Raw genomic sequence first — 22,572 nt, forward strand, 5'->3', positions numbered from 1 at the left:
TAGCTGCGGAGATTTCTTCATCCGGGGCAAAGCTTTACTCTAGCACCCATCTACATATACACTCACACGCCTACAACTATACTAAATTTTGCTCCATCCCATTAAATGTAACATTAGAAATTAGTATCACTTGAATGCATTTAAACATATTTCTATATGATACACTTATACATACACATTATCTGTCTACCTAAATTACATACAGTACATAGACTTTACATACTCGGACATACACATTACACACATACATACACACACAGGCAGTTATATATACACATAACACAAACATTACACATGCACATTACATGCATAACACACATATTCACACACAAAACACACAAAGATATTTTCACATACATAAACATCACACACATATAGTCAGTTGTACGTAACAAATATAGAACATCTCCTATGGCGCTGACAGTTCCCATCAGAAGACAGGGAGCCCTGGTGAAAAGAGGACATGATGCCTCTATAGACTCTTTCTTCTGCTGTCACTTGCCTTTCGTGATGGGAGTTGCTCCCCGGAACAAGTCACAAAAGCCAATAAGAAGGTCTTGCTTCTGTTACTTAAAGAAAAGACAACCTAGAGAGGGTGGGAATGCAAGATCTACAGACATTCTCATTTGCACCCCCTTAAGTGTCTGAATCTGTAGCTAGGGTGGTGAATTCCACAGCCAATCTATAACCCTGTAGATGCAAATATAACATAGCAACTTTTTCCTACTTAAAATCCAATTTTGTATTCTATATGTTCAACACTCAAAAATGTAATTTTTTTTAATAAAGTTTTTATTTTATTCTTAGAATGATGTTTCACGCAATGTCAAAGGTCAAGAGGAAATACTTAGGGATACTCAGTCACCTAAACAAAACTCTGTCGAAAAAGAAGATGACCTGCATGCTGCCCAGGAAAGAGATTCTACTAAAAATTCAGACCAAAAACCATCAATGAGACTACAAAAAAGAACAAGTTTCTTGAAAGAGATGCGTAGACGTTCTGCTCCTTCACTTTCAAAAGAAGCCAGAGCATCTGTGAAATGGAGGGTTGGCAATGAGCACTTTGAAGCCAAGAATACAGAACGTGTCAAAAAGCCCCACACTCCTCCAATGGACTTTCCTCTTCACATACAAAACTCTGAATTAGGATTATTTCAATGTTCTGGAGTGTCAGGAGAAAAGGAGGTCAGTGATTTACATGATGTGCAAGATATGGATACTGGTTCTGCCATTTTATACCTTGCTAATAAAGAATCTAAAGAGGAAACTAATATAGGTCTTCAACAGACTCCAAAATTAGTCCCAGAAAATCAATGTGAAGTCATTAATCTGATAAATCACTCTCATACCAACTGCAAAGCCTGGGACTTGTTTAGATCTCTAACACCTGCTCCTCAAAGGTGGAGAAGTAATGAAAATCTTAGTTCTTCAACTAGGATATTAACCAAGACATGGTCAGTACCGTGCACTAGTAAGAGAAAATCCACCGTTGCTTGGAGAACATTGAAAGAAAATGTAGCCAATGAGCAAAAACAGACAATAAAAACCATTAAGGAAATGTCACATCTACCTAATAAAGATGAAAAACCACTAGATCCAGATTCTACTGAGGATGAAGATGGTAAGACTGAATATAGAAGTGTTTATCATCACATGAATGATAGACCCCAGGCTTCTTTTAGATGTTCTTGGTATGTACCTCAAATGGAGAAACATATTGGAACACAGAAGCATTCATATTCATTTTCACATGGTAAAAAAGCATCAGTGATATGGGTTGCTAAAAAAGAGCAGGATGTAGCCAAGGATAATGATTTTATAGGACAGAAGAAAACATCTTTAGGAATGATTGTAAGTTCTTCATCTGAGGTCGATGAGAAGAGTAAAGACATAAATGTGGTTGAAAAGGAAAATGTACCAAATTTAAAAGAAATCGGCAATAAGAGCAAAAAAGACCATCACATGTATCCATACAGCAACCACACATCAGAAGTCTGTAAACATGACCATAAGTCTATCTCTCCAGTTATTGGTACCGCAAGTAATAATCGTTCTGCCAGGAGATTATTAAGACGATGGACAATAGCAAGTTCAACACAAGAAATCAACTTGGAATCATCATTCCGTTTACCGGAAACTGAGTTAAAATATGAAGTAAGGGAAAAGAATGAAGATGTAACAGCGCATTTACTCAAAAAAGAAGATAGTGAAAAATCTGATGCCAGTGACAGAAGTATGCCTACAGGTGAGAGTAATCGAGAAAATGATGCTACTCAGGAACTCAGAGTCAAAAAGAGGCTAAACTTTGCTCAATGTTCATGGAGTGTTCATCCTGCTGATGTCAATGGTGAATCCAATATACAGCACGTAAAAACTCAAGACATGATCAACATAGCGGAAGATGTAGCAACAGAGGAGGTAAGAGCCCTGAAGATAAAAAATATATAGAAGCAAAAATCTAGATATTCCTACCATGTACAATTTCAGGATGATGTCATAGCTGCATATACTTGGTAAAGAGGACTTTTCAACTTAACTGAGTATGTCGTTGTAACGGGGTCTACCGAGCTGGGGTACCTTTTTCAGTACCACCCCGTGTTTCAAGAGGTCCACTCTGCTTTGGCTGGAGTCTGAATGAAGGACGCTGGCTGGAATTCCTTAGTTACATGGGGGCATATAAAAGATCACTGCTTCCCCACGTATTTCCAGTCTCACAACACTTTATTCACAGGACACAGAATATATCACACAGATACAGAGGGCAGGCCAATTAAAAAGCGGCAGGCCAGATATACATTACAATAGCCGGAGGGGGCCGGAGCCTGTCGATATTTACTGTGGGAATTACAAAGGTGGGGGAGGCCAGAAGGGAGATATCTTGTCCCCTCTGCCCAGGGGCGCAGCCTGTGGGCTGATACATTAGGGACATGCATCTCAGATGGAACCTAGTATACATACATATAACTGCACAACATATTCTGGGTGCTGAGGGTCCCGTAACACGGCTCCTCTTTTCAGCGACGCGATTGGCATACACAGTCTGATCCTTAACGGATCGGTTTGGGGATGACCGAAGTTTATGGGGTTGGTTCAAGTTCCGTTTGTCGACTTAGTCCATTGGCGTTACCATTTTGTTTGCCGGGTCTGTAGTGGATGGTGAAGTCCAGAGGTTGTAGGGCTAAACTCCACCGCAGTAATCTGGCGTTGTCTCCGGAGACCCGATTAAGCCAGACTAGGGGATTATGGTCCGTTAGGAGGGAAAACTGTCGTCCATACAAATATGGTTGCAACTTTTTGAGTGCCCATACTACCGCCAGGCACTCCTTCTCGATGGCCGCATAGCTTACTTCAAGGGGCAGTAGTTTCCGACTCAGGTAAGCTACCTGGTGTTCTTGGCCGTCCGGCCCGACTTGGCTCAGTACTGCTCCCAATCCAAACATAGAAGCGTCTGTGTGAACAAGCAAACGTTTAGTTGGATCGGGTGCGGCCAATACAGGGGTATTGGTGAGGGTGTCCTTTAGCTGGCGGAAGGCTTCCTCACACTCTGGGGTCCAGGTTACCTGGCGGGGTTGGTTCTTACGGGTCAGATCAGTGAGGGGCTTGGCTACGCTGCTGTAATTGGGAACAAATTTCCTGTAATACCCCGCTGTACCTAGAAACGCCATGACCTGGGTTTTAGTGCGTGGGGTGGGCCATTTGGCTATGGCCTCAATCTTGGCTGGTTCTGGTCGCTGTTTCCCACTTCCCACCCAATGCCCTAAATACTGAACCTCTGCTTTACCCACGTGACACTTGTTTGGGTTCAGGGTGATTCCGGCCTTGTGGATCCTGTCCAATAGTGTCTCTAGGTGATTTAGATGCTCTTCCCATGTAGCGCTGTAGATGGCGATGTCGTCCAGGTAGGCACAGGCATAGTCCTGGAGACCATCCAGAAGCCGGTCAGCCAGCCTCTGGAAGGTCGCCGGGGCAGTCTTCATCCCGAATGGCATAACTCAAAACTGGAATAAGCCGAACGGGGTGACAAATGCCAACTTGGGAATAGCATCAGGACTAAGGGGAATCTGCCAGTAGCCTTTGCATAAATCGATGGTGGTCAAATACTTTGCCCCCGCCAGCCGGCCTAACAACTCATCCACAGGCGGCATGGGATACACATCCGTCACTGTTTTCTCATTGAGCTTACGATAGTCTACACAAAACTTTGTAGTCCCATCCTTCTTGGGCACTAACACTACGGGGGATGCCCAGGGACTATCTGACTCTTCAATGACCCCTAAACGCAACATCTCTTGTATCTCTTGTCGCATCCCTTCTCGTACAGACTCAGGGATGCGGAAGGGGGGTTGTCGCAGGGGGGTCTGATCCTGGGTCTCAACCTTGTGTTGTGCCAGGCTAGTGTACCCTGGTCTCCCCGAAAACATCCTCTGTCGCTGCCTCAACAACTCCTCCGCCTGCTGTCTCTCCCAAGGACCTAGGCCTTCACCCAAGTGTACCTGGTCCCATGTTTTAGACTGAGTCCTTTCCCCTAAGACATCAGGCAAGGGAAGTCCGGCTAAATCCTCTGCTTCAGGTGCACAGATGGCCACTACCTCTTCAGGGCGCTCCCGGTAGGGCTTCAGCATATTCACGGGGAACATGCGGATAACCCTGGAGTCATCACAATCGGCGACATTATAGGTGGTGTCGGCTATTTTCCCCACTACCTGGTAGGGCCCCTGCCATGCAGCTTGGAACTTGTTCTGCCTAGTGGGCTTTAACACCAGGACCTTCTGTCCTATTTCCAAGGTGCGCTCTCTGGCCCTCCGATCGTACCATACGCGCTGGCGCCGCCGGGTCACCTGCATGTTCCCATGTACAGCCTGGGTCAGCTCCTGTAGGCGGTCCCGGAATTCCAGCACATAGGGTACAATAGGTACCCCTTCTATGATGCCCTCCCCTTCCCAGTGTTCTAGCACTAAGTCTAGGGGTCCTCTCACCCGTCTCCCGTATACCAGTTCAAACGGGGCAAACCCCATGGATTCTTGGGGCACCTCCCGATAGGCAAACAGGAGGTGTGGCAAGAATTTCTCCCAGTCCCTGTAGGTCCTGGTAAATGTCCCAATGAGTTGTTTTAACGTCCCGTTAAAGCGTTCACACAACCCATTGGTTTGCGTGTGGTACGGGGCGCTTCTAATGGACTTTACGCCGCACAGCTTCCACAGTTGGTTGGTCACCTCTGCTGTAAACTGGGTACCTTGGTCCAAGATAATCTCCCGGGGAAATCCAACCCGTGAGAAAACCTGGAGCAGGGCAGCCGCCACCGTCTCTGCCAGTATGTTAGGTAACGCAACCGCCTCTGGATACCGTGTGGCATAATCTACCACTGTCAATATATACCTTTTCCCTGACTGACTGGGTTTGGCTAATGGCCCTATCAGATCGACCACTACTCGGCTAAATGGTTCCTCACAATGGGGAGGGGGCGTAATTTGGCTTTGTATCGATCTCTCCTCTTGCCAATGCGCTGGCAACTGTCACAGGTCTGGCAGTACTGACGAACATCATAGGTTACCCCCGGCCAAAAGAAGTTTTGTGTCAGACGATGCCTGGCGCGACTGACACCGAAGTGCCCGGCCAAGGGTATGTCATGAGAGATTCGCAGCAACTCCTGCCTATACTTCTTGGGAACTACCAGCTGTCGTTTTATAGTGGTGCTCGTCCCTGTGTGGTGCTGCTCTGTGATCTGGTAGAGGAGTCCCTGCTTCCATACAAACTGTTCCCCTTCCAGTACCCCCTCCCCTCCTGTGCCTTCCCACGATATCCCTCCAATGAAGGATCTTCAAGTAACTCCCTCTTAAATTCATCTTGGGTGGCCCAAGAAATGTGTCTGGCTATGGGAATACGTGTAGGGCTGGGATATCTTACCTGGGCCTCCTCTGAATGTGATTCCGCCTCCGCAGCTCGATCTTGTCTCCGGGTGGTCACAGGATATGTCTCAGCCAGAGGGGCAACCAAGAAGGCAGACATCATGGGTCCCAAGTCATTTCCCAGCAAGACGTCTGCAGGCAAATCCTCCATCAAGCCGACCTCAACAAGGCCATCCCCGACTCCCCAGTTCAGGTGAATCCTGGCAGTGGGCAGTCGATGTATGGCTCCCCCTGCTACACGGACTGCCACTGTCTGGTCCGTCTTCTCTTGGTCTCGGAGCAGATGAGGCTTCGCAAGGGTCAAAGTTGCCCCGGAATCCCTTAGTCCCTGCATACGTTTACCATTAACCCACACGACCTGTCGATGCTGTTGTTGATTATCTGCCCAGGCTGCCTGCACGGGGTCTACTTCATGCAGCACTTCCTCCATCTCTTCCACCCCTTGGTTAGTCATAGCCCCCAATGCCGGGTCAGCATCGCCTTGGTAGCAGTGTACAGCAGCCCGGCTGAAGGTAGCTGTTCCCGCCTTTGGCCACTGGGTATGTTGAGTCCGGTTGGGACATTGTCTTTGCAGGTGGCCCAGCTGACGGCAGGTGTGGCATCGCGCCCCAGGGGGACTATGGTAGGCCGAGTTTCTAGCTGGTCCCCCTACAATCATCGGTGGTTTGGGGCCCTCCAGGTCCATGGGCGGACCCCTAGTGACCATCTTTGATCCGGACAACTGAGGCCTCCTGGCATCATGATGTTCATCGGCCAGACGAGCGGCTTCCTCCAGAGTTGTTGGCCGCCTGTCGTGAAGCCATTCCTGTGTCTCAGGGTTTAGTCCATTAAAGAATCGTTCTAACAAGAAGAGCTGGAGGACATCCTCCTTAGTGGTTGCTTGGCTCCCTTGTACCCACTGTAGCAGTGACCGCCGTAATCTACAGGCCCATTCAGCGTGGGTATTGGTTACACGTTTTATAAGTCCGCGGAACTTTTGGCGGTATGCCTCTGGTGTCAGCGCATACCGGGCCAAGATCACTTCTTTGATCCGCTCATAGTCCATACAGTCCTCATCAGGTACCGTGCGATAGGCGTCCGCTGCCCGGCCAGTCAGCTTGCTGGCCAGAATCTGAACCCGTTCCTCCGGCTTCACTCGATGAAGGGCACACTGCCGCTCAAAGTCCTGCAGAAAGCCATCAATGTCTTCCTCTGCCTCCCCCAACTGTCAGAAGGCATTATACTGGATCTTTTTGTGGCTTACTGTTGAAGGTACCTGGTCAGAGGCCAGAGCTCCCCCTGCTCGCTGACTCTCCTCTCTCCGCTCTGCCATCTCCATCTTGGCCAGCTCCACTTTGGTCCGCTCTGCCATCTCCATCTTGGCTAGCTCTATCCTGGTCCGCTCGGCCATCTTTTCCTTCAAATCAGTACGCACATCAGCCATCACCTCTCGTATGATCTCTACTGCAGGGTTTGGGCCATACAATGCCAGTCTGTTCTTTACCTCCCTCTGGAATTCAGTCTCCACCACGTTCACATTGGGGGGCGGTGCACTGTCATGTTCCATGATGACTGCTATCAAATCCGCTTTTGTTTTGTTGCTGGCGATTAACCCTCGGGCTTCCACCAGATCTTTTAATGTAGTCCTCTTTAACTTCTGGTAGTTGTTTTCCATTCATTCCTTTCCTCCTGTAGAAGGGGTATCATATCCCGCTGTCTGCCACCAGTGTAACATGGTCTACCGAGCTGGGGTACCTTTTTCAGTACCACACCGTGTTACAAGAGGTCCACTCTGCTTTGGCTGGAGTCTGAATGAAGGACGCTGGCTGGAATTCCTTAGTTACATGGGGGCATATAAAAGATCACTGCTTCCCCACGTATTTCCAGTCTCACAACACTTTATTCACAGGACACAGAATATATCACACAGATACAGAGGGCAGGCCAATTAAAAAGCGGCAGGCCAGACATACATTACAATAGCCGCAGGGATCGGAGCCTGCCAATATTTACTGTGGGAATTACAAAGGTGGGGGAGGTCAGAAGGGGGATATCTTGTCCCCTCTGCTCAGGGGCGCAGCCTGTGGGCTGATACATTAGGGACATGCATCTCAGATGGAACCTATTATACATACATATAACTGCACAACATATTCTGGGTGCTGAGGGGTCCCGTAACACGTAACAGTCGTATTGTGCTTACTTATAGGGACTCTGTCACCTGAATTTGGCGGGCCCTCTGTCCGGTCCGATGGGCGGTGTTTCCTCAGCTTTTATTCACCCCTTCCTTTCCCGCTGGGCACAATATTTCTGGAATTTCTGTTGGTTTCCTCCGTAGTTCACGCGTGCACAAAGCAATCTTGCCTTGCGCACGCGCAGTATGCTTTGCCCAACTGCGGGCAAAGCCGAAAAGCTTTAGTGCGCATGCGCCGGTGCACTATGTCCCGGAAGTATTTTGCTGTGTTCCGGGACACAGTGCGCCGGCGCATGCGCACTAATGTTTTTCGGCTTTGCAGTGGGGCAAAACATACTGCGTGTGCGCACGGCAAGATTGCTTTGCGCTCGCGTGAACTACGGAGGAAACCGACGGAAATTCCAGAAAATTTTGCGCCCAGCGGGAAAGGAAGGGGTGAATAAAAGCTGAGGAAACACCGCCCATCGGACTGGACAGAGGGCCCGCCAAATTCAGGTGACAGAGTCCCTTTTATATAGCACCAAGATATTCCACAGCGCTTTACAGACATTATCATCAATGTCCCCATTGGAGCTCACCATCACAATTCCCTATCAGTATGTCTTTGGAGTGTGAGAGGAAACCGAGAACCTAGAGGAAAGATATGCAAACATAGGGAGAACATACAAACTTCTTGCAGATGTTGTCCTTGGTGGGGTTTGAACCTAGGATCCCAGTACTGCAAAGTATACATCCAGGGGGTTGAAGGGAATATTTGCATCTTCATTCTCTATGCAAACTGACTCTTCAGAGAGAAAGAGGACGTGAACTCTAGTACCACCAACTCTAGCACCACCAATTGGAAGCAGCGATTCGAAAAATCAATATAAACCCTTTAACGAGCCTTGCCATGTTACTTAAAATAAAAGCCAAACCAGAATCTCAATTTGCAGACAAGGTGTTTTTGGATATTGCTCCTCTTCAGTGCAAAGTATGAGATCTGATTTAGCTAAGTGAGAGGCCTAAGGCATTCAAAAGAGACATATCTTTGAAATAGAGGGGATTGGGAAGAGAAGAAATAGAAAAACATACGGAATCAATAAAGCAGTAACACTTAGAGGAATAACTTCGTTTAAATGAAAATGTAGGTTAAATTGAAAACTCCACTCAAAGATCTTCTTTTAGACAACTGAGAATTTTTTTATCTCTTAGGGTCTGTTCACATCATATTTAGCTCTTAGGATGGATGTTTATGCCTGGAGAATCGCGTGATGAATACTTCTTAAGAAGACTCTATATAGGCACCTAGTAGCATACTTTGCGAAAAGGTTTCCAATATAAAAAAGTTTACAACACAAATTTAATGTCTCTCAGTATTCTCTGGGGTCTCTTCAGACCCCAGGGCATAATAAATCTAATCTGTACAAAATTTGAGAAAATCCTCATACTCACCTCACCACTCTCCTCTCCGGCCAATCCACTCCTCACCGTCAGCCATCCAGTTCTCACTGCATCTTCATCTTCGCACTTGCTGAAATCCCCAGGCCTCTCATGTTGATTTCCGGCTTTGAAGAGGCCCAGGAGGATTCTGCGCATGCAAGGTCACAGCACACACCGTGATGTCATGACGCTGTGACCTTTTGTGAGGTTTCTCAGACCCCACCTCCACCCCCAATCTTCATCAAAGCCAGAAGTCTAGGCCCAGAATGAGAGGCCTGAGGATTTCAGTGGGAGCTGAGGCGATCTGAAGATGTGTCGAGGATTGAACGGGTAACGTTGAGGTGAGTAAAGGGATTTAATATTTTTTATTTGATGGTCTTTTCTGGTTCAGAAGCCGCCATCTTGCGTAAGCAAACAAATCTGCATTTTGGAGAACATGGATTTTTGTTAAATTCGAGTAGAATTAAAATCCACTCCAATTTATTCACTCATCTCTACTCTCCAGGTATCTAACTTGTAGGTACCACGGCAATATGGAAGAACAGTGCTGATAATGGGCAGACTTTTGTGCCATTTTGTGGAGAGAGATTTGGGGAGAATATTCTTTTTGAGCATTCTCATCCTCAGGAATATGTGCAAGCTAGAAAATAAAACGTTACATGCTCCAACATTGCCATCTTGTCCAGCACCACCCCAAACTTTGCCACCGCCGGATGCTATGAAATAGTTTTTAGAGTCCCGATTTTTTTTTTAAATTTAAGCATAAATTTTTAGCTAGTTTTTCCAAATTTTCATATATGGGATAATGTTACTCAGTGTAATATCCTTTAAAAGGTACGAGGTGAAGAGTCAGATGAAAATGACATGTCGTCTCTGGACACGCAAAAGACTATTCGGGTCACCAGAAGGTTCATAGTGGATGGAAAGGAGATGAAGGTTTCATCATGTAAACGCAAGGCTCAACCAAACAATAAAGATAACAAAGAACGCACAGTTAGGTAAGAATGGCCTTACAAGTGTGTATGTATGATTTGGGCTACCATAGAGGAATATGCTATGCTTGGTCTTGGGTTACACCATATTGAACCGGTATATCATGTGGTTTTATGCTTTTTTAAGTGCTATTATCCACATTATTATCCTTTAAGTGTTTAACCTTATAGGGCATGTTCACACAGAGGGTTTTTTTTCACATGGATTTCAGCATCTTTTTCGGGCAAAAATTATCATGGAAACTTCAGTCAATTGCCATGTATGTCAATTGAACTGAACAAATCCACATAAAGACCCTCAACATTCCATACTACAAATCCTCACCAGAGATCCAAGAGTCAGACTTGAATTCTGCAGCAGAACCCATTGCAGTACTATTCAGATTTTTTCACATGAAAAATTTGCTATGTGATCCTATAATGTGAGCACAGTACGAAGATATTTTACATGATTAGCTAATAGTCATGTGAGAGCAGGTTTTCAATTTAACTTTAAGCAAAACCAAAATCATTGGCTGCAACTATCAGCTGGCAGCTTTAGCAAGGCTGGTGATCAAGAATAGAGGGGTCTCCATGCCATATTTTTTAATTATTTAAATAAATAATAAAAAAAAAACTACGTGGGGTACTCCCCATTTTTTACAACCAGCCAGTAAAGCAGAAAGCTGGGGGCTGGTATTCTGAGGCTGGTAAGGGGCCATGATACTGGCCTCCCCAGCCTAAAAATAGGTGCCCCAAAAAAGGCACATCTATTGGGTGCACCAATTCTGCGCTTTGCCCAGCTCTTGCCACTTGTTCTGTGGTGGTGTCAAGTGGGGTAATATTTGTGGGCTTGATGTCACCTTTGTATTGTCCAATGTCATCAAGTCCACGGCGTCTATAATCTTATAGTTACATTTTAAATAAACACACAGCAAGAATAAAGTATTTTATTTTAAATAAAAACAAAGCACACTTTTCTTTTTTTATTTGAAAATAACAAACACAGTTATACTCACCTAACGCCCATTCCACTGAAGCTCTCGTCTCCTGTAATAAAACAAAAATAAAAAACAACCATATCCCTCACCTATCCGTTGCTCTGTCCCATGCCGTAATCCATGTCTTACAGATGTCTCTCCACTACTAACCTGTGGGCTTGATGTCACTGGACAATACAAAGGTGACATCGATCCAACAAATATGAACCCCGCTTGCCACTGCCACAGGGCAAGTGGGAAGAGACAGGTAAAGCACCAGAACTGGCGCATCTAACAGATGTAACTTTTCTGGGGAGGCTGCAGGCTGCTATTTTAAGGCTGGGAGGGGGCCAATATCCATTGCCCTTTACCAGCCTGGGAATAACAGACCCCAGCTGTCTGTTTTAGCTTGGCTTGTTGTCAAAAATGTGGGGGACCCCTACACAGTTTTTTTGAATTATTTATTTAAATAATTTAAAAATATGATGTGGGGATTTCTCTATCCTTGATAACGAGCCTTGCTAAAGCTGACAGCTGAGGGTTGCAGCCCACGGCTGACAGTTTTGCCAGCTAATTATGAAAAATACAGGGGATCCCACTTCATTTTTTTATTTATATCGCATGTGGCGGCTGGTGAAAATTCTCATCAGCCGGCACCTAATCTCGCTGTTAACAGTTGACTACAACTCTCACAATTGTTCCCTGCTAGCGCTGGGAGATAGACCTTTTCGGTGATAATTCTAAGCAGAATGTGTGGAGAAAACCAGTCACTGCTCATCACCTGCCCAATACAATTCCAACAGTGAAACACGGTCGTGTCAGCATCATGCTATGGGGGTGTTTTTCAGCTGCAGGGACAGGACAACTGGTTGGCATTGAAGGAAACATGAATGTGGCCAAGTACAGAGCCATCCTGGATGAAAACCTCTTCCAGAGTGCTCTGGACATCAGACTTGGCCGAAGGTTCACCTTCCAACAAGACAATGACCCTAAGCACACAGCTAAAATAACAAAGGAGTGGCTTCAGAACAACTCTGTGACCATTCTTGACTGGCCCAGCCAGAGCCCTGACCTAAACCCAATTGAGCATCCCTGGAGAGACCTGAATATGTCCACCAACGTTCACCATCCAACCTGACAGAACTGGAGAGGATCTGCAAGGAAGAATGGCAGAGGATCCCCAAATCCAGGTGTGAAAAACTTGTTGCATCATTCTCAAGAAGACTCATGGCTGTACTAGCTTAAAAGGGTGCTTCTACTCAACACTGAGCAAAGGGTCTGAATACTTATGACCATGTGATATTTCAGTTTTTCTTTTTTAATAAATATGCAAAAAATACTACATTTCTGCTTTTTTCAGTCAAGATGGGGTGCAGAGTGTACAATAATGAGAAAAAAATGAACTTTTTTTTGAATTTACCAAATGACTGCAATGAAACATAGAGTGAAACATTTAAAGGGGTCTGAATACTTTCCGTACCCACTTTTTTTTTCTATCTATTCTATCCTAACCTGACCCACTGTGATATTACTGTACGTGGCAGATGAATTGCCGGCTTTTGAAATGTGATCGGTGTCGGACAGCACTCGCATGGTCCAAGTGCTGTGTGATTTTTTTTCTCGCACTTCTATTGCGGGATGCAATACGATTTCCGATTACAATCGAAGCATGATGCAATTTTTTTTTCCAGTCTGATCGTGATCCAATCCGAGCTGGAAAAAAAAGCAGATGAACACACTATGATAGAATAATATTGGTCCGAATGCAATCCGATTTTAATCGAATTGCATTCCTCCGATTTCATCTCAAGTGGGAATGAGCCCTAATGCAGCTCCCCCACACACACACAGTATAATGCAGCTCCTCACAGAGACTATAATGCAACCCTCAACCCCACACACACAGTATAATGCAGCCCACACACTCACACACAATAATGCAGCCCCCCACACACAGTATAATGCAGCCCCCAATCCCCCTACACACAGTATGCTTCAGCCCACACACACACTAATGCAACCCCACAGTTACCTCTCCCCATCCGCCCGCTGCTAAGGCATGTGCAGCTTGTCTCATCAGCTCCACTGTTAGCATAGCGTGGCGCGTGATGAAGTGATGTCATCATGCACCCGCTGAGCCAGAAGCAGAGGGGGAGTTATGGGAGAGGGAGAGTCATCTAACATGCTCTCCTCCATAATTGCTTTCAACTGTATCGGTGCCTATGATGCCAATAAGTTGAATGCGCGAAGTAAGGGGGAGGCGGCGCAACACCGGGCCCCTCTTACTAACGGGTCCCATAGCAGCTGCATGATGTGCCGTTATCAGCGCACACCACTGGCTGGGGGCCCCTGGGAGAGCGAGGGCCCTAGGCAGCTGCCTAGTCTGCCTGCCCCTGACGCCGGCTATGACTGTGCCAAGGTGTACCCAATCAGTATGGTCTCTAACTCTAGGATTTCACCTCGCTATGTGCCAGCAGGCCTCAAAATAGGCTATATTACATTGAATAAAAATAAACAACAAAAAGAAACATAAAGGTGTTGCAAACTACTTTTTATAGATGGCCTATCCAGTAACTGCTGCCGGGTACTGCAGATCCATCCCTTACATTACCTGGCAGTGGCCACTATAGTTTTAATTGGGTTAATGTTTTCCGGCCTCATACGAGAACTTTTGGCCAGCGCCGGTAACAGCCGATTAGTAGGGATGCTGGGTGTCGCACCCCCCACTGATCAGATTTTAATGGTCTACATATACACATATTGACCGTAAGGATTATTAAACAATACCCAGTCATGAAGTGTTTTAACATTTAAAATAACCTTTATTCGCATAAAATACAGACATTTAAAATAGTGCCTCAAAACCAGAATCATATTAATACAGGCCAGCAAAGGAAACAGCAGGTGTCAGGGAAAGAAATAATTTCCTTTCCTACTTATGTCAATAGGCACTATGAACATTACTAGACAAGGTGAAAATACGGAGTACTCATTGCCACATTGATCAGAAGGGAAGCATTCAAGCATGATATTTCTCAATCATTATATACTAAGCCAAGTATCGGTCACTGACACTCCATTGCTCAGATAAACCGGGCAATTGCCCACCTTGGGTGATCACATAAGAACATTAGGCGTAATATCACAAATATATATAGGGAGACAGAAAATCACCCCAGCCTCGCCGGCACCTACTGTCCCAGACAATAATCATAGAACTATTGCACTTCCCACCGGCCTCCTAAAATCAGCTCCTAACTTGTAATGCACAGAGCCTACACATGGACATGTAATCTGCTCAATACATATTACCTGAGCAGCTGCCGTTGTCCTGCCTCGTGGCACGCTAGACCTCAATTTCCCCGACGAGCGTTTCGCATCTGCTTCTGTTGTGAATTCTGCTCTTGGGCTCCCTCCGGTGGTTGTAAGTGGTAGCGCTGCTGTCTCTGAATCGCAGCATTTATCAGGTGTGTTCACTTTGTGCAATTTTGACTGGGCTATTTAGTCTTGCTTCACCCTTTAGTCAGTGCCAGTTGTCCATTGTTCCTGGAGGGTTCTCATCTCTGCCTGGCCTCTCCTGCTTGCAGTTCTTTTCAACAAAGATAAGTTCTGGCCTTCATTTTTTGCTGTCCACATGCTGTGGCCTTATTGTTCAGTTCTTTTCCATGTTTTTGTCTTGTCCAGCTTGGTCTGTATAAGGATTTGTTTAGCCAAGCTGGTATCTCTGGAGATGCAGATGTACCCTCCATATCTTTAGTTAGCTGTGGAGTTTTTGTATTTTCTGTGGTGGATATTTTCTAGTGTTTTAATACTGACCGCATAGTACTCTGTCCTATCCTTTCTATTTAGCTAAAAGTGGCCTCCTTTGCTAAATTCTGATTTCAGTCTGTGTATGTTTTTTCCCTCTCCTCTCACAGTCAATATTTGTGGGGGGCTGCCTATCCTTTGGGAATTTTCTCTGAGGCAAGATAGTTTTCCCTTTTCTATCTCTAGGGGTAATTAGTCCTCCGGCTGTGTCGAGATGTCTAGGGAGCGCTAGGTACATTCCACGGCTACTTCTAGTTGAGGTGTTAGGTTCAGGGTCTGCGGTCAGTACAGGTACCACCTTCTCCAGAGTACGTCTCATGCTGCTCCTAGGCCACCAGATCATAACAGTACAACTGGCCAACAATGAGTTAACCGCATCTCAGAAGAAGGGAAGGAAAGTGCTGAGCCATTTTTTTTTCTGTAGTCTGTTGTGTTTTTTTTTTCTCTTCCCTCTTTACCTCTGGGTGGCTCAGGAGTTCGGCGCTGGTATGGATGTTCAGGGATTGGCTTCTCGTGTGGATCAACTTGCTGCTAGAGTACAGGGTATTTCTGATTATATCGTTCAGACTCCAGTTTTAGAGCCTAGAATTCCAACTCCTGATTTGTTTTTGGGGGATAGGTCCAAATTTCTGAGCTTTAAAAATAACTGTAAACTATTTTTTGCTCTGAAACCCCGTTCCTCTGGTGATCCCATCCAGCAGGTTAAAATTATTATATCTCTGCTGCGTGGTGACCCCCAGGATTGGGCATTTGCCCTGGAACCTGGGAATCCGGCGTTGTTTAATGTAGACACCTTTTTTCAGGCGCTTGGGTTATTGTATGACGAACCTAATTCAGTGGATCATGCTGAGAAGACCTTGTTGGCCCTGTCTCAGGGTCAAGAAGCGGCAGAATCATATTGCCAGAAGTTTAGAAAATGGTCTGTACTGACTAAATGGAATGAGGATGCCTTGGCGGCAGTCTTCAGAAAGGGTCTTTCTGAATCCGTTAAAGATGTTATGGTGGGGTTCCCCACGCCTGCTGGTCTGAGTGATTCTATGTCTGTGGCCATTCAGATTGATCGGCGCTTGCGCGAGCGCAGAGTTGTGCACACTATGGCATTGTCTTCCGAGCGGAGTCCTGAGCCTATGCAGTGTGATAGGATTGTGTCTAGAGCTGAACGACAAGGATTCAGACGTCAGAATAGGTTGTGTTTTTACTGCGGCGATTCTGCTCATGTTATTTCTGATTGCCCTAAGCGAACCAAGAGAATCGCTAGTTCTGTTACCATCAGTACTGTACAACCTAAATTTCTGTTATCTGTGACCCTGATCTGCTCATTATCGTCATTTTCTGTCATGGCATTTGTGGATTCAGGCGCCGCTCTAAACTTAATGGACTTAGAATTTGCCAGACGTTGTGGTTTCCCCTTGCAGCCTTTGCAGAGTCCTATTCCTTTGAGGGGCATTGATGCTACACCGTTGGCTAAAAATAAACCTCAGTTTTGGACACAGCTGACCATGTGCATGGCGCCAGCCCATCAGGAAGATTGGCGTTTTCTGGTGTTGCATAATTTGCATGATGCTATTGTGCTGGGTTTCCCATGGTTACAGGTGCATAATCCGGTATTAGATTGGAAATCTATGTCTGTGACTAGTTGGGGTTGTCAGGGGGTTCATGGTGACGTTCCTGTGATGTCAATTGTCTCCTCCCCCTCTTCTGAAATTCCTGAGTTTTTGTCAGATTTCCAGGATGTATTCAATGAGCCCAAGTCCAGTTCCCTTCCACCGCATAGGGACTGTGATTGTGCTATTGACTTGATTCCAGGCTGTAAGTTCCCTAAGGGCCGACTTTTCAACCTGTCTGTGCCAGAACATACCGCCATGCGGAGCTATGTTAAGGAGTCCTTGGAGAAGGGGCATATTCGGCCATCTTCTTCACCATTGGGAGCAGGTTTTTTTTTGTTGCCAAAAAAGATGGCTCCTTGAGACCCTGTATTGATTATCGCCTCTTGAATAAGATCACGGTCAAATTCCAATACCCTTTGCCTTTGCTTTCTGATCTGTTTGCTAGGATTAAGGGGGCTAGTTGGTTTACTAAGATTGACCTTCGAGGGGCATATAATCTTTTTCGTATTAAGCAGGGTGACGAATGGAAAACTGCGTTTAATACGCCCGAAGGCCGTTTTAAATACCTTGTGATGCCATTCGGACTCTCTAATGCTCCATCTGTGTTTCAGTCCTTCATGCATGATATATTTCGGAATTATCTTGATAAATTCATGATTGTATATTTGGATGATATTTTGATTTTTTCAGATGATTGGGAGTCTCATGTGAAACAAGTCAGGATGGTATTTTAGATCCTTCATGATAATGCCTTGTTTGTGAAGGGGTCTAAGTGCCTCATTGGAGTACAGAAGATTTCTTTTTTGGGTTTAATTTTTTCTCCCTCATCTATACAAATGGATCCGGTTAAGGTTCAGGCCATTCATGATTGGATCCAGCCCACATCCGTGAAGAGCCTTCAGAAATTTTTGGGCTTTGCTAATTTTTATCGCCGTTTCATTGCCAACTTCTCCAGTGTGGTTTGTGACCGGTTTTCTAAGATGGTTCATTTGGTACCTTTGCCTAAGTTGCCTTCCTCTTCTGATTTGGTTCCGTTGTTTTTTCAGCATGTGGTTCGTTTGCATGGCATTCCGGAGAACATTGTGTCCGATAGAGGTTCCCAGTTTGTTTCTAGGTTTTGGCGGGCCTTTTGTGCTAGGCTGGGCATTGATTTGTCTTTTTCTTCCGCATTTCATCCTCAGACAAATGGCCAAACCGAGCGAACTAATCAGACTTTGGAAACTTATTTGAGATGCTTTGTGTCTGCTGATCAGGATGATTGGGTGGCTTTCTTGCCATTGGCCGAGTTTGCCCTTAATAATCGGGCTAGTTCTGCTACCTTGGTTTCACCCTTCTTTTGTAACTCTGGTTTTCATCCTCATTTTTCTTCAGGGCAGGTTGAGCCTTCTGATTGTCCTGGGGTGGACTCTGTGGTTGACAGGTTGCAGCAAATTTGGGCTCATGTTGTTGACAATTTGGTGTTGTCTCAGGAGGGGGCTCAGCGTTTTGCTAACCGTCGTCGGTGTGTTGGTTCCCGGCTTCGGGTTGGGGATTTGGTCTGGTTGTCTTCCCGTCATGTCCCTATGAAGGTTTCTTCCCCTAAGTTTAAGCCTCGGTTTATTGGCCCTTATAGGATTTCTGAGATTATCAATCCAGTGTCTTTTCGTTTGGCCCTTCCAGCCTCTTTTTCCATCCATAATGTTTTTCATAGATCTTTGTTGCGGAAATATGTGGTGCCCGTTGCTCCCTCTGTTGATCCTCCTGCCCCGGTGTTGATTGATGGGGAGTTGGAGTATGTGGTTGAGAAGATTTTGGATTCTCGTTTTTCGAGGCGGAGGCTTCAGTATCTTGTCAAATGGAAGGGTTATGGCCAGGAGGATAATTCTTGGGTTGTTGCCTCCGATGTTCATGCTGATGATTTGGTTCATGCCTTTCATTTGGCTCGTCCGGATCGGCCTGGGGGCTCTGGTGAGGGTTCATTTCGCATCTGCTTCTGTTGTGAATTCTGCTCTTGGGCTCCCTCCGGTGGTTGTAAGTGGTAGCGCTGCTGTCTCTGAATCGCAGCATTTATCAGGTGTGTTCACTTTGTGCAATTTTGACTGGGCTATTTAGTCTTGCTTCACCCTTTAGTCAGTGCCAGTTGTCCATTGTTCCTGGAGGATTCTCATCTCTGCCTGGTCTCTCCTGCTTGCAGTTCTTTTCATCAAAGATAAGTTCTGGCCTTCATTTTTTGCTGTCCACATGCTGTGGCCTTATTGTTCAGTTCTTTTCCATGTTTTTGTCTTGTCCAGCTTGGTCTGTGTAAGGATTTGTTTAGCCAAGCTGGTATCTCTGGAGATGCAGATATATCCTCCATATCTTTAGTTAGCTGTGGAGTTTTTGTATTTTCTGTGGTGGATATTTTCTAGTGTTTTAATACTGACCGCATAGTACTCTGTCCTATCCTTTCTATTTAGCTAGAAGTGGCCTCCTTTGCTAAATTCTGATTTCAGTCTGTGTATGTTTTTTCCCTCTCCTCTCACAGTCAATATTTGTGGGGGGCTGCCTATCCTTTGGGAATTTTCTCTGAGGCAAGATAGTTTTCCCTTTTCTATCTCTAGGGGTAATTAGTCCTCCGGCTGTGTTGAGATGTCTAGGGAGCGCTAGGTACATTCCACGGCTACTTCTAGTTGCGGTGTTAGGTTCAGGGTCTGCGGTCAGTACAGGTACCACCTTCTCCAGAGTACGTCTCATGCTGCTCCTAGGCCACCAGATCATAACATGCTTCCTCATGGGGGCGTGTCTAAGGCTGGGCATCGTATAATTCTTAAAGGATAAAGCAACCAATCAGATCCCACACCGGAAGGACTCCACCAATGGGACACACACTCAAAGCACTTGTTGTGATGCACGCGAAATAGGAGTGTCTTTACCCATGAGTAGGCAGGGCACTTTGAACAGCACGATGGGGGTGTGTTTGCCCATGAATCCTATTGGTTGGTGGGAGGGCACTTTCTCAGCGTGACGTATTGGCGGCTGTAGCGTGCTATTATGCACACTGATTAGGAGCACTCAAGCCCTCCATGAGTAGCGCCGCTCTGAATAACATAAAGGTGGTTTCTTTATATGCGTGTTTCTATCGGGTAGTGGTCCAGTGCCCCCTTTGTGCAACGCACTGGTAGATATAGCGATGTGATGTTATGCGCAGAGTAGGAGTGTCTACACCTACCAACAGACGCGGTGTTTGTGAGTGACGCGCAGGGAGTTGTCCAATATACGGTTCCTGATTGGCTGGTGGACAAGCGCTTTGAGTGTGTGTCCCATTGGTGGAGTCCTTCCAGTGCGGGATCTGATTGGTTGCTTTATCCTTTAAGAATGATACGATGCCCGGCCTTAGACACGCCCCCATGAGGAAGCAGATGCGAAACGCGCGTCGTGGAAATTGAGGTCTAGCGTGCCACGAGGCAGGACAACGGCAGCTGCTCAGGTAATATGTATTGAGCAGATTACATGTCCATGTGTAGGCTCTGTGCATTACAAGTTAGGTGCTGATTTTAGGAGGCCGGAAGGAAGTGCAATAGTTCTATGGTTATTGTCTGGGACAGTAGGTGCCGGCGAGGCTGAGGTGATTTTCTTTCTCCCTATATATATTTGTGATATTACGCCTAATGTTCTTATGTGATCACCCAAGGTGGGCAATTGCCCGGTTTATCTGAGCAATGCAGTGTCAGTGACCGATACTTGGCTTACTATATAATGATTGAGAAATATCATGCTTGAATGCTTCCCTTCTGATCAATGTGGCAATGAGTACTCCGTATTTTCACCTTGTCTAGTAATGTTCATAGTGCCTATTGACATAAGTAGGAAAGGAAATTATTTCTTTCCCTGACACCTGCTGTTTCCTTTGCTGGCCTGTATTAATATGATTCTGGTTTTGAGGCACTATTTTAAATGTCTGTATTTTATGTGAATAAAGGTTATTTTAAATGTTAAAACACTTCATGACTGGGTATTGTTTCATAATCCTTACGGTCAATATGTGTATATCTATTTTGGGGTGTTGCCCATCCTGAGTGTAAAGGAAATGGGCTGGTGCTTTGTGCTTATCATTTTAATGGTCTACAGTAGGGATAGGTCATCAATAAAAAATGAGTGACCATCCCCTTTAAAGGATAAGAACCCTTTGTGAGCATTTATTTTTACTTAAATACAGGTTTTCAGGTTAAAAATCCTTTTTTTATATTTGCAATTTGGTTTTAATTAAAAATTTTGCATCATTTTGCTTTTATGATCATTATTATTATTTACAGGTTTTTTGTTGTCCTGCTACTGAGTGAGTTAACTGAGAATCTGTCAGGGAGCTGGATCTGATGTAGCGCTTGCAATTTTTTAAAACTCCTTTCAGATGATTTATGACCACAAAATACAGCTCAACTTTTATATGTGCTGTCTGTGCTCATACAAAACTCCTGGATCCTGTTCAAAAAAGTAGAACAATTAAATAACCCCCTGCTCAATGCAGGATTCACTAAACCAGTAGTATAACTTACACTAAACATCAGAACTGAGGTTTCCCCACTAGAAGCCTTCCCATAACCTAGAGGGGAAAGCTATTGCTTTTTTAGTCTTGGCACAACTAATTTGAATAGATGCCATATAATACCATATTTTTCCTGAAGTAGCCGCTTTAGGTTTTAATTATGGAAAGTACAGTGATCAATGAAGCCTCAGCTGATCTGCATTTAGAAAAGTGGTTTTCACCATCAGAGTCTAAAATTACTTCCTGACCTCATCAGAGATGAAGAATAGACTGGATCAATAATCAAATCAAATGAATTATTTTCTTTTAAAACCTTTATAACTTTGCAAATAATCTTAATTAAAAATCTTTTGTGTCAGCAGCTGCTCTGCAAACCTATGACTGCGTTATTTCAGACTCTTTGTAGCCATGTTTTTTGTCCTATCTGGTCCACCTACATTTCATTCATTTATGGGAACATTAATAGCTGTATATATAGTACTATACTGGTCAAAAGTTTGGACACACCTGTTCACTCAGTGGTTTTCAATGATTTTAACGGAATGTGCACATTGTAGATTTAGACTGAAGGCAGCAAAAAAATGGAAACAAGAGTAAATAAAAAAAGCATATGTGAAACAAACCAGAATATGTGTTAAACCTTAGATTCATCACAGTACCACCTTGTACTCTGATGATAGCTTTATACCCCCTTGGCATTCTTTCAAGCAGCTTCATCAGTTCGTCTCCTGGAATGGTTTCCAATTAATAGGTATACCTTGTCAAGAATACATTTGTGAAATTATCGCACTTTAGTAAGCGCTTGCAACTCTCAGGTGTGTTTTGCAGAGGCAACTCCACAACTGTGTTAAGCCAAAATATGTGAAGAACTAAGTAAAGAGAAATTACAGTCCATCATTACTTTAAGACATGAAGGAAAATTACTAGAACCTTGAAGGTATCCTCAAGTGCAGTCATTGAAACCATCAATCATTATGACGTAATGAGCTATCATAAGAACTGCACCCGTTATCTCAGATGCAGAGTTACCAACCATAGAAAACACAAATTGACAGCATCTCAGATAACGGCCCTCATAAATAGTGCACAAAAATTAAGCAGCAGACACATATCAACCATATTTCCCAACTTTTGAAGAAGGGAAAGAGGAACAAAGGTTGTGGCGCACGCAGCACACCGCAGCAAATTTTAGGACACACATCTGACCA

The 22,572-nt window shown here is 45.0% G+C and overlaps 1 protein-coding gene across 1 annotated transcript in view; it reads left to right on the forward strand.

Annotated features, from left to right (window-relative positions):
• The window catches only part of LOC143775078 (uncharacterized), a 106,039-nt gene that overhangs the window by 63,143 nt on the left and 20,324 nt on the right, over positions 1-22,572 (forward strand). The window contains exons 9-10 of the mRNA XM_077262912.1: positions 808-2,418; positions 10,333-10,496. Coding sequence (XP_077119027.1) covers positions 808-2,418; positions 10,333-10,496 — 1,775 coding nt within the window. The remainder of the gene's footprint in view (positions 1-807; positions 2,419-10,332; positions 10,497-22,572) is intronic.

Source organism: Ranitomeya variabilis, chromosome 5 (genome assembly GCF_051348905.1).
Source record: "Ranitomeya variabilis isolate aRanVar5 chromosome 5, aRanVar5.hap1, whole genome shotgun sequence".
Taxonomy (NCBI): Eukaryota; Metazoa; Chordata; class Amphibia; order Anura; family Dendrobatidae; genus Ranitomeya; species Ranitomeya variabilis.